The 12034-nt window shown below is 49.3% G+C and overlaps 1 protein-coding gene across 2 annotated transcripts in view; it reads right to left on the bottom strand.

The window, feature by feature from the left end:
- Positions 1-12034, bottom strand: part of TENM2 (teneurin transmembrane protein 2) — an 883834-nt gene that overhangs the window by 59555 nt on the left and 812245 nt on the right. For both annotated transcript variants that reach the window (XM_036239731.1, XM_036239730.1), the window contains 4 exons: positions 11771-11981; positions 6455-6574; positions 3780-4041; positions 2730-2997 (listed from right to left, as the gene is read on the bottom strand). In XM_036239731.1, coding sequence (XP_036095624.1) covers positions 2730-2997; positions 3780-4041; positions 6455-6574; positions 11771-11981 — 861 coding nt within the window. The remainder of the gene's footprint in view (positions 1-2729; positions 2998-3779; positions 4042-6454; positions 6575-11770; positions 11982-12034) is intronic.

Genomic DNA, 12034 nt, shown 5'->3' on the forward strand with positions numbered 1-12034 from the left:
CGTGGAATCTTAAAAAATATCCCCCCAAACAAGCTGATAGATACAGAGAATTGGTGGTTGCCAGAGGTGGGGGTTGGGGAGTAGACAAAATGGGTGAAGGGAGTCAAAAGGTATAAACTTCCAGTTATAAAGGAAATAAGTCCTGGGGATGTTATGTTCAGCATGGTGACTATAGTTAATACGTTATTGTATACTTGAAAGTAGCTAAGAGGGTACATCTCAGATCTCAACACACAAAACTTTTTGTAACCACGTATAGTGATAGATATTAACTAGACTCATTGTGTCGCTCATTTCACAACACATACAAATGTCAAATCATTATGTTGTACACCTGACGATAATATAATGCTGTACGTCAACTAGACCTCAATTTAAAAAGTTTGTGTAGGTTAAGAAAATAAATAAATAAAAATCAACCTGACCCCGAGAACGCCTCAGGATCCAGCTATTAATTTACAGGAGATACGTTCTGCAGTCACAGGTGTTCAATCAGGAACAAACCCGATTTTGTGAAATTCCACAGGCAAACGACACAGTTTCTTCAACAAATAAATCATAAAACATAAGAAAGAGAGCCAGAGACGGAAGGGAAAACCCCAGATTAAAATAATTTAAGAGAAATCAACCCATTGTAAAGGGTGGGTCTCATCAGGCTTCTGAGTCAAAGTAATGATGTTTTATGATCGTCATGACAATCGAATGACTGAACAATGACAGGCAATTTGATGGCATTAAGAAGTTACTGTGTTTGTTTGCTGTGATAGTGGTATTGTCGCTGCGCTTATGAAGTGTTTTTTAGAGATACACACTGAAATATTACGGATGAGATGATGTTATACCTGGGGCTTGCTTCAGAAAATTATGAGAGGCAGGGGAGTGGATAAGAGTATGGAATAAATAAGATTCATCATGAGTTGATAATGGTAGAAGCTGCCCAGCTGGTGTGGCTCAGTGGTTGAGCATTGACCCATGCACCAAGAGGTCGCTAGTTCAATTCCCGGTCAGGGCACATGCCCAGGTTGTGGGCCCGATCCCCAGGGGGGGGCATGCAGGAGGCGGCCAATGGATGCTCTCTCATCGATGTTTCTATCTCTCTCTTCCTCTCCTTTCCTCTCTCTAAAAATCAATAAAGAAAAAAAAAGATAATGGTAGAAATTAAAGTACATGGGGTACATTATAATATTTTACTTTTTGATGCCGGTTATCATTTTGATAATGGCGAAAGCTTGATATATTATTTTGATATATTATTTTGTTTATACTAAGCGTACTTGTTGCCCCAATAAGTCATTACTACCTTTATTAGGTTACTGACTCCACTTGCTGTGGAAGCAGACCATTAGGGTCATTTCCTGAGCACGTCCCACCTGCTGGAGCCTGGCTTGAGGCGATGTCCTGGCCCTCAGCCTCCTGTCCCACCTGCCCAGTGAGGCTGAGAGACTGCTCACTCGACAGGGCTCCCGAGATGAAGGAGTTGTCACAGTGCTCAGGGTATGTCTCATGAGCGCTGGCCGCCACGCACGGTGAACATTTCTGAGTGTGCAGGTTCCGTATTTTGGTAACTTACTACAGTTCTGGAAAATCACTAGCCTCTTGGTAAAGTAACAAAAACAAACAAAAAGCCAACAACACAGGACCCTGGGTGTTAACAAACCCAGACGGCTTTCTACAGCAGGAAACTGCCCTGGGGAGGCCGACGGAACGACGGCTCGCAGCCCTCGAGGACTGACCGCCGCAGCACCCTGCCCTTGGGGTCTGTCCTCGGGGGGCCTGTGAGCCCCTCAGAGGCGAAGCCTGAAACAGCGTGTGGCTTTCAGCGCCCCCGGGGCTGGTTGCTGACTGCGGTGCATTCTGGGCTCACTCTGGGAGCGACCACCTCCCCCATCTCGAGTCTTCTCCTTCCAGCCTCACTGGCCTCTCTCTGTCCTCCACTCACCTCGCTCGTCTCTCTTTCTGCCAGGAAGAGTGTTCTTTTCCTGACCCCACAGGCTCCTTGTCGTTCAAGCCTCTGATCAAACCCCACCCACCAAGGAGCCTTCCCTGCGCCGTTGGTAAAAGGCGTTCCCAGTGTGCATCACTCCTCCCCAGTCCATGCCACTTATTTTTATTTTATTTTTTAATCCTCACCTAAGGATATTTTTCTATTTATCTTCAGATAGAGTGGGAGGGAAGGAGAGAGAGGAGTAAGGAGGGAAAGAGAGAGAGAGAGAGAGAGGGAGAGGGACAGAGGGAGGTAGAGAGGGAGGGAGAGAGAGAACGAAACATCAATGTGAGAGACACACATCGACCAGTTGCCTCCAGCACGACCCCAACCAGGGCCAGAGATGAACCACAACCGAGGTACATGCCCTTGAATCGTACCTGCAACTCATTGGTCCAGGGGCCGACGCTCCAACCACTCAGCCAAACCAGCCAGGGCAATATCACTTATTTTTATTTTTGTGGTAGCACTTATGACTGCTTTTTTTCTTGTCCAGTTTGTGTTTATTACCTCCATCCCCCACTAGAGCAGAGGTCCATGGAAGAGGACTCTTGTCTGGCTCACTGACCACTGCGCTTCTGTCTACTAGAACAGTACTCGGCACACATTAGTGCATGGGTCGACGCTCAACCACTGAGCAACACTGGCTGGGCTCTTGGCACATTATTAGGAACGCCATCAATATTGGCTGAATTAACACATGATGAAATCTAAGAGTCAAGAGGGGTTTGAAACCCAAACATACCAACAGCGTCAGAGAGTCCGTACACCCTTTGGCCGTATGCGTCTGTCTTGTCCCAGATGAAGGTGTAGGCCAGGTTGGAAGAGGCCTGGAATGACTTCTGGAAGAGGTGTCCCTCTACGGCTACCATCAGGTGGACCTTGATGAGGTTCAGGGGCACCGTGGACTGGGTCATGGTGATCTTCAACAGCGACTTGTAGCCTGGGGTCCTGGAGCTCAGGTAGCGAAGCTTCACGTTGGAACCAGGGAGCTCAATCTCTTCATGAAGAACCTGAAAACACGCGGCACAATCCCCTGCATGAAACCCCTGCAGCTGGTGGGCGCTCACCACCCCCAGGCGGCCACTCGCCACCCCCGGGCGGCCACTCGCCACCCCCGGGGCGGCCACCTGCACCGAAGCATCAAGCAAGAACCCATTCCCCAAACGGATGGAAACCTCCTCCCTCCCCCCAAACCCAAACTTCATCCTACACCACAGAGCAAAGGGGCTGGGGTTATGATTTTTGGATTAATAATTATTCTTGGTCACTGTTGTGTTTCTTTTTAAAAACCACACGGTTGGCAAAAGATGTAAATAAGAACAGCAGGCTGTGTTGCTCGCGGCACGCGAGGAGGCCGCGAGGGGCTGTAATTACACGAACCTGCATCTTCCACAGACAATTGGTATAAAGCAACAGGGAGGCAATAATGTAATATGCCCTCTGTTGCAGCGCCGATGTAGATCATTAAAGCGCCTCTCATCATGTATCTCTGTGACTAACAGGAATAAAAAGCGGTTTGCAGGTGGGTTGCACATATGTATATTGCTTCTACTTTATTAAAAGCTCTGGTGCCTGCCAAGGTCTTGAACGACTATCTGGAAGCATCTAGAATGTCCAGGAGAGATTCGGCTTTCTCTTCAGTGACTACAGACTCTATTGTGTTCCTACTTTTTGTTTCTCCCCGTAATACTGGTTTCTGGGCCACCCAGGGAGAGACGGGGTGGGAAGCGGTTGGCCAGCCAGGTTCGGTCAAGGCGGTATTGAGTATCACCGTGGTCCCTGCCATTCCTACCTGGGTCTCGGGCACGATGGGATTCTGCCCAGGGGCGGCGCTGAAGAAGGTGGACAGCGGGGAAGAGATGATGATTGGATCTGGCCGGACAAAGCCGCTGAGGTCACAGCTAGGGATGGAGTTCTCCTCGGTCTTCATCACCAGGGTGTCCATGGCGTAGAAGCTGTTCCACGGCAGCCACACGGTGCGCTCCTGGCTCATGAATGGCGCTCGCTCAAAGTGCAGGGTCAAGGAGGCGCCCCCATTGGCGATCAGGTCAAACCTGGAGAGGAGGGAAGCGGGCTCCCTGAGAGGGTGGACTCACCTCCGGACACCGCAGGTACTCTGACCTCCGCACCTGAGGGCAGGGGGAGGGGCAGAGCATGCAGGACACGGGCATGCGCTTTGGAGGCTGGCGAGCTGGTTGGAACCCAAACCGTCCCACTTACTAGTCGTGTGTCTGTGGGCAAGTTAAAGACCCTTCTCCGAGCCCAAGTTTCTTCATCCATGAAATGGGAGTAATTATAGCAACTTCAAAGAGTGGCTGAGAGAATGAAATATCATGAGGAGTGCAGAGCAGGGGTCAGCAAACGAGGCCCAGGAGTTAAACCCGGCCCAGCACCTGTTATTGGGATACAGCCACGCCCACTCCCTTACTATTGGCTTGAGATGTTTCCGTGCTACAGGGGCGGAGCTGAAGAGTTTTAAGAAGAAACTGCATGTCATGCAAAGCCTGATACCTACGACCTGGTCTGTTACAGAAAATGCTTCCCCGCTCCTAGAATGAAGCATGGAGCATCATGCCAGGCTAATACATCGGGGCGTCACAGTGATATGGCGGTAGGGCACAGAGACGGGCTCACTGGGCTTTCTTCTCATCCACCTGGGCTGTTCTGGGCTCGTTGTTGTTGTTTTAGAGAACCTTAGTTTTTCTGAGATACAGTGGACATATAGCATTCTATTGGTTTTCAGTGTACAGATGATTTGATATGTGTACATACTGTGACACAGTCACCACAGTAGGTCCAGCTACCGCCCCCGCACGGTTACAAAGGTTTCTTTCTTCTGATGACAACTTTTAAGATCTCTTTGCAACGTTCTTAGCAAATAACTCTGAGCAACTTTCGAATATCCAGTACAGTATGATGAACCACTACAGTCACCATTGTATCCATTTCATGCCCAGGGCATTTTTATCTGATAACCGAAAGTTTGTATCTTTTGACCCCCTTTACTTATTGTGCCCTGTTACTGATATTTTTGCCAATCGTTTTATTTTTTTATTTATTGATTTGAGACACACAGAGAGAGAGAGAGATCGATTTGTTGTTCCACTTATTTATGCTTTCAATGGTCGAGTCATGTATGTGTCCTGCCCGGGGATCGAACCTGAAACCTTGGTGTATGGGGAGGACACTCAACCCAACTGAACCCCCCGGCCGGGGCCATAGCCAATCGTTCTTAAACTATATTCTTATTTGTTCCTCAAGAGCTGGACAGAGGTACGTCAATAGTCAAGTAGTTCCAGTGAATGTGATGAAAGCAGCAGAGAGACTGGGGAGCACAGATGAGGACAGACAGCAGGCCAAGGACTCAAGGTGTCCTCTCGTGTCGTCACTTTGCAAGGCAAGAGCACTGGATTCTGGGGATGCGCAAGGGCCCAAGTAGCTCTGCGTAGCATATAGTCCTTGGGCTTTCGAATAACTAGACTTGGCTGCAGGAACGTGTCAGAGATCAGGAACGTAGTGAAGACTGGGAATCAGATGTCTTCTTTGGGTTGCACAGGTGGGCATGCGAGGACAGGGGGGCTGGTAATTTTGGGGGTGACCTGCAAGACTACCTTAGGACATTAGAGCATAAGACCAGACTCGTCATCAGAGAAAGGCAAGATCAGAGACCCTGACCTTTTATAGGAAGTGTTGCATCCAACTTAGAGCAAGTCTTCTTTCCATTTGCAATAGAATGTTCATTGTTTGCGTGTGCGTGTGCGTGTGCGTGTGTGTGTGTTAGCCCAGGGTGAGTGAGTGTTTTCCCCTTCCCATAGATTTTGGAAGTTCTTATCTTTTTCTTTACATTGCAACCTCGTGCCCAACGGATTAGGAAAATGAAGCTTTCCTGTCGGTGGGGGCTGCCTGGGTGCGTGTTTCTAATCAGAAGATAATAGGGAAAGGTTGGCTCCTTCACACAGCAGGGCGATGGCTAAATGTATTTAATTAGATTTCTCTGATTACATCCCACCTCCTCAAAACAGGAGCGAAAACAACAACTCCAAGAGCACAGATGAAAGCAGGAGGGTCCGCCACAGGGCACTGCCATGCGGGTCCTTGTCACCTGCACTGCCTTTGATTTAAAACAAGAGTGGGCTGCTTTCCTTCCTTCTTCCCAGCATTCACCGCCCAACCCCCACCCACACACACACACACACACACACACGCGCGAGCATTTACCTGAGCTGGAAAAAGGAGGAGAATGTTATTGGCAGCCCTTAATAGCTTGGCTAGTCCATTTATTTTTATTTTTGATGCCCTATCAAAAAGCAAAAGCAAAAAACAATCCCTGGGAGGGTTCTAACTGGAGGCCTGGCCTGTGGGCATTCCGGTCCGCAACGGGCAGCCGCGTGGTCCCCAGCCAACAGTGCCATCGGTCTCTGTCTGCACCCCAAGTCCCGAGTAGGCAGAACCCTACCAGCTACTTACGTGCCATCTTGGCGGGTGATGGTGTAGCCGTATTTTGGGTACTTGACAAAAGACACGTTCACACCAACCAGGGGGGTGCCATCGGTAGTTACGACTTGGCCCCGGATGAGCGAAACCAAGCTGAGGGAAAGAGAAACACGTCTTTGAGCCACACACAGGAGGACAAGGAGACAGGGGGTCGAGACCCCTTCCCTTCCCCATTGGCTGCCTACTCCTCCCCAGCCCCCCTCTGGTCCCTAAGGCAAGGACAAGACTTTTAACGTTAACTTCTGGCTCCCATGATCACACCTCACAGAGAGGCGTGGGCAAGAGATGTCTCAATGCTTGCTTCTCGGCCCAGCACAACTGGCAACGTGTTGGGGTGACACTCAGGGGCAGCATCTCCACTCCCTGGGCTGGGCAATGGGGTCCCCTGCACACATGATCTCTCCCCTGGGCCTCGCTTGATTTTTAGACATCACATGACTTTGGCTTGGCCCAACCTCCCGGCTGCCCTCATCGCTCAGGCTCATGCCGCAGCCTGGCACAGAGAGCACCCTACTTGGGTGAAGCTGCCCTGTCTGGGTACTCATTTCCTCTCTTGTCTTTGGAGGAAGGCGATGTTCCCCTTCTTCTCCAGGCCGGAGTGTCAGAGGGCAGAGGGGACCACACAGAGTTTTATTATGAGGCTGGGGCATTTACATGCCTTGTTTTCTGCTGCCTTTTAAGAGCAAAATGTCTCCTAACCCATGACTGCCTAGGAAGAGAGAACACTGGAGATACTTGGTTTTCTGGCGGAGCTATCTGGATTCTGGGCCCCATGCAACTGTTTCTCTTCTATCAAATTCCTGCTCTCCCTAAAGCTGGGGAGGCGGCTGAAGTCCCATGTAGCTTTTTCCAGTCAGAGAAAGCTCCTCTCTCCAGAGGACAGTAACTAGAACGTTCCCAAGAAGGACCCTATCTGACCAGCTGCTTCTGGGAAGACCCACAAAGCCACAGAGATGCCACAGTATTCTATTCAGAATCCACGGAGGGAGAATGTCCCTGCCTCCTCTGGCCCCCAGTCCCTTGACTTCATGGAGAAATGGGCTACTGAGAAGTTCTGTGTTCACAGAGCCCCAGCCTGCTGGGCAGGTCTGCAGCTGTCCATCGGACTTGAAGCCACTGGCCAATTTGGCACAAGTAGAGAGGTTTTCCAGGTTCCTGGACACACGCCCAGTTTCTGGACTAGGTAATCAAGCTGACCCGTTCTTTGCCAGAATCTTGTCCAAACCTGCTCAGTTTTTGGAATGCACTTAATCCCGCAATCCCAGGGGACCCCGCAATTGGAGGGATGCTTCCTCTAAGCGCTTCTCTTTCTATCAGCAGTACCCCCAACGGTTCCACTCCAACACTTGGATGATCTCAGGAGGGTTTAGACGGTTCCACTGACAGTTCTAATTGTCTGTTACTGGCTGCCTAACAAATGAATCCCATTTTTAGCCGGTTCCAACCACAATGCTAGAGTCTTTTGAAAGTGGAAAACTAATTTATGCAAATAATTCTTTTGTTCAATTTTGGTTCCTTATCTTAAGCTCAGACTAAGATTTCTTTCGGATCTTCCCAGACACAATTTTAAAATCCACAATGTGTGTCGATGACCACAAGGTACAAAGTACTTGTGATGGGAAAACAAAATTCGGAGTCCCTCCCTCCCTTTTTACATCACTATTTTTTAAATTTTTTTTTTTATCCTCACCTGAGGATATTTTCCATTTTTTTTTTTGTACAGATAGAGTGGGAGGGAGAGAGAGGAAGGGAGAGAGAGAGAGAAACATCGATGTGAAAGGGACACATCGAGTGGCTGCACCCGCACGACCAACCAGGGCCGGGGACAAACTGCAACCGAGGTACGTGCCCTTAGCGGGAACCGAACCCGGGTCTCTCCGGACCGCAGGCCGATGCTCTAACCGCTGAGCCAAACTGGCCAGGGCACATCACTATTTTTTACAATCATTCTTATAGCGTGAGCCTTTGCAGAGAGCAGTAGACATATAAGAAGCTGGGTTGCCTGGGATTTCTACCCCCTATTTTCTAATTCTCATCGCTCCTGGCTTCCTATCATTTCTAGGCAGTCAATTTGCAGAAAAGATTGGGCTAAGGCATGCTATCAATACATTTCCATTTATGATTATTGATGTGTAACAATTATCACATTATCTAGATAGTGAGATCTGCTCTCTAAATTATAGTGGTGGAGTCAAAGCATTTTAGTTATTTTTGTATGTCATTATCTAGGGAAATGCCTTCTTGGAAGTCTTGGATTAGTTTTTTTTTTTTTTTTTCCTACTCGAGTTTTGTTCTTCATTATTTGTCAGACAGTAACGCACTGAAATTCATAAGCTTGGTGAACTTCAACCTATGTCTTTTTTTTTTTTTTATCCTCACCCGAGGATATTTTTCCATGTTTTGTTCAGATAGAGTGGGAGGGAGAGAGAGAGAGAAACATCGACGTGAAAGGGACACATCGAGAGGCTGCCACCCACATGACCCAACCAGGGCCGGGGACGAACTGCAACCGAGGTATGTGCCCTCAGCGGGAACCGAACCCGGGTCTCTCCGGACCGCAGGCCGACGCTCTGACCGCTGAGCCAAACCGGCCAGGGCTCAACCTATGTCTTGAAGGAACATTTTGTGCTTCTGAATTATGGATCCACGCTGACGTGTTGGCGCGTGGGCTCATTTGGGGGGTGAGCTTTCTAGATATAAAGCAAGTTTCTTTTGCTCATGGCTCTGGAGTCTGTCTGCTAGCCTCCTTCGAGGCGCCAGGTGTCTTGTGCCAATGGGACTTTTGGTAAGGATGGTAAGATGAAATTGTAAGGGAAGGTGAAGAAAAAATATGAAAAGGAGACTATTGCCCTGGCCAGTTTGGCTCAGCGGTTAGAGCGTCGGCCTGCGGACCGGAGAGACCTGGGTTTGGTTCCCATGAAGGACGTGTGCCTCGGTTGCAGTTTGTCCCAGCCCTGGCTGGGGTCGTGTAGGTGGCGATCACTCGATGTGTCTCTCTCACGTTGATGTTTCTCTCTCTCTCTCTTCCTCCCACTCCGTCTGAAGATAAATGCAAAAATGTCCTCGGGTGAGGATTAAAAAAGAAAATAATAATAACGGACAGGTGAAGAAAGAATATGAAAAGAAGAATATTGCCCTGGCCGGTTTTCTCAGTGGTTAGAGCATCGGCATGTGGATGGACCAATGAGTCACGGGTTCAATTCTGGTCAAGGGCACGTACCTCGGGTGCAGGTTGTGAGGGAGGCAACCAGCTGATGAGTCCCTCTCACATTGATGTTTCTCTCTCTCTCCATCTTTCTCCTTCTCTCTCCCTCCCGCCCACTCTAGCTGAAGATAAAGAGAAAAATATCCTTGGGTGACAATTTAAAAAAAAGGAGAATATCAGGAAATGACTAGATTGAGAGTAGAAATAATAAAATGTTAACAGGAAGCCGACTGAGACAAAGCTTTGAAAGGGTCATTTACAGTATAAGCAAGCAAATTGAACTCAGTGCAAGGACCAGTCCGGGGTCTTTGGCAATAGGAATCATGTTCATAATTAAAAAGAAAACATCCCTACAGAATCGCTGTCCCAGAACTAAGATTTAACAAGCAGAGGAAATCCTTTTTTTTGGTCAGAGATTTGTGGTTTCTTTTATTTTTGATGGAGGGGTTTTTGTATTAAAATAATAGGACCGTGTGGCATATTCTACACATATTATCCTAATTTTACCAATCAAGAAAATGAACTTCATGAGGTCAGAGAACTTGTCTAATGTGGCACAGCTGGGGGTGGTGGGGGAGGCGTGGTCAGGGCTGAAACAGGAGAGGGCTGAGATTATTTTTTTTTCTTTTCTCTTTTATTTTTAGTAAAACCAGAAAAGAGAGAGGCTAAAGTTGCTGGCCCAAAGCGACCTCACTTGGCACGCTCGTGTTCAAAGAGCTGCCGGGGACTGGGGCCGAACATCTTCCCCGAGTTCGAAGGGGCTGTCGGATTATTAGCTCCGCCTTCCTCTCCACCTCCCCACCCCCTCCAGCGGGGAGAGCAGTCTGAGTCCCGGCCTGATGATGTCTCCCCCCCAAAGCCTAATGACGGGGGCTCCAAGACAACTGCTTCGAAAGTTAGGGGCTCTTTGAGAAATGAAGTCTGACATTTTCTTTGTTGGATGGAAGTGGCTTGAGCAGCATCCTTCCCGAGTTGCCCCCGGGGCTACCTAGAGCTAAGCGAGAAGAAAGAGAACTAAGAGATGACATGGTGAGGGCTGTCAGGGGCCAGGACCACTCTGCTCAAGTTCCTAGTTCCTGAGGTTTTGTGAGAGAGGACCCAACCGGTGGTGCTGTTTCTCCAGGGGACGGAGCTTGGAGAGAAGCTGGGGTGCCCCCAAGAAGATCGTGCCCACCACCCTCACGTCTGCAGACACCATCACATCTGGGCCCAGGCGGACCAAGAGAGACTCGGTGATAGGCAGGCAGGCCCCAAGGAGACCCCTGTGTCTCCTGTCCCTCTCCTCACCCTCAGCATCAGAAACAGTGCCTAGAGGGGAGGGGATGGCTGGTGTTTCAAAGCCTACCGTTCCCTTTGCTCTCTTTTCTAGGGAGCACACTTCTAAGCTGTCCTTGGGTGGGGGAAAGAGGGACCACGCTGACTAAAAAATAAACCCAGAGTTTGTTCCTAGACTATACCTAAGCCTCAAATGAGCAACGGAGAGCAAAAACAATCTCAAGAGAACCCCCACCATTTTGGAACGAGAGGGGCAGTGTGCTGACCGACACAATGCCTTGCACAAAGTCAGCAATTAGCAGACACTAATTGATGGGGTTGCCATGAGGATTAGAGATAATCTACATAAAGGCTCTGGCTCATCACAGGTGCTCAATAAATTCTACCAACTGGCATCATCTCGACGGTAGGATGCCAGAGTAAGTTATGCCATCAAGTTAATATTCCATTGAATGAAATGTTTCAGCAATGATCAGACAAAAGCCACAGTCAGGGGTATTATAAAGGGAGACTTAAAATAATAATAGTATGAAAAAATAATAGGCCATAAAAATGATCTAAAAGCCAGGCAATCAGCAAGTGTCTCTAGCAGGTTCTGGGGGCCAAATCCTACGGAGAGACCAGGGCTCTGCTCTGGAGATCCACCTGCCCCTGGGGAAAGGGTCTCCTTCCTATGCACTGGATCTGGGAGCTATCCCCTGGGGTAGTTTCTAGCCCACTAGGCCCACAGAAAAACCAGGAGCACTCCTCCTGCCCTGAGAGGAAGGGAACCAGAGACCTCAGCAGCCTGCAAGGACGGAGGTGCCTACCTGCTGTTGAAGGGGTTGTCTCCAGGGATGATGTGGGTGCTGTCTTTGCCCGCCAAGAGCTTGATGCGGTCGTAGAAGGACTTCACTGCGGGCGAGTCTGTCTGGCCCTGCTGAATGATGTCCAGGGGGTCCCGGGATCCCCGGCAGAGCAGGCTGTTCTGACAGGCCGACTGCAGGCAGCAGTCAGGGTCCAGGCAATCCACCAGGCCATCTGGAAGGGCAGGGGTGGGCCAGGCTCAGTGGACCTCAAGGCACAAAGCTGCT

This window comes from Molossus molossus, unplaced genomic scaffold (genome assembly GCF_014108415.1).
Source record: "Molossus molossus isolate mMolMol1 unplaced genomic scaffold, mMolMol1.p scaffold_m16_p_4, whole genome shotgun sequence".
In the NCBI taxonomy this organism is placed as follows: Eukaryota; Metazoa; Chordata; class Mammalia; order Chiroptera; family Molossidae; genus Molossus; species Molossus molossus.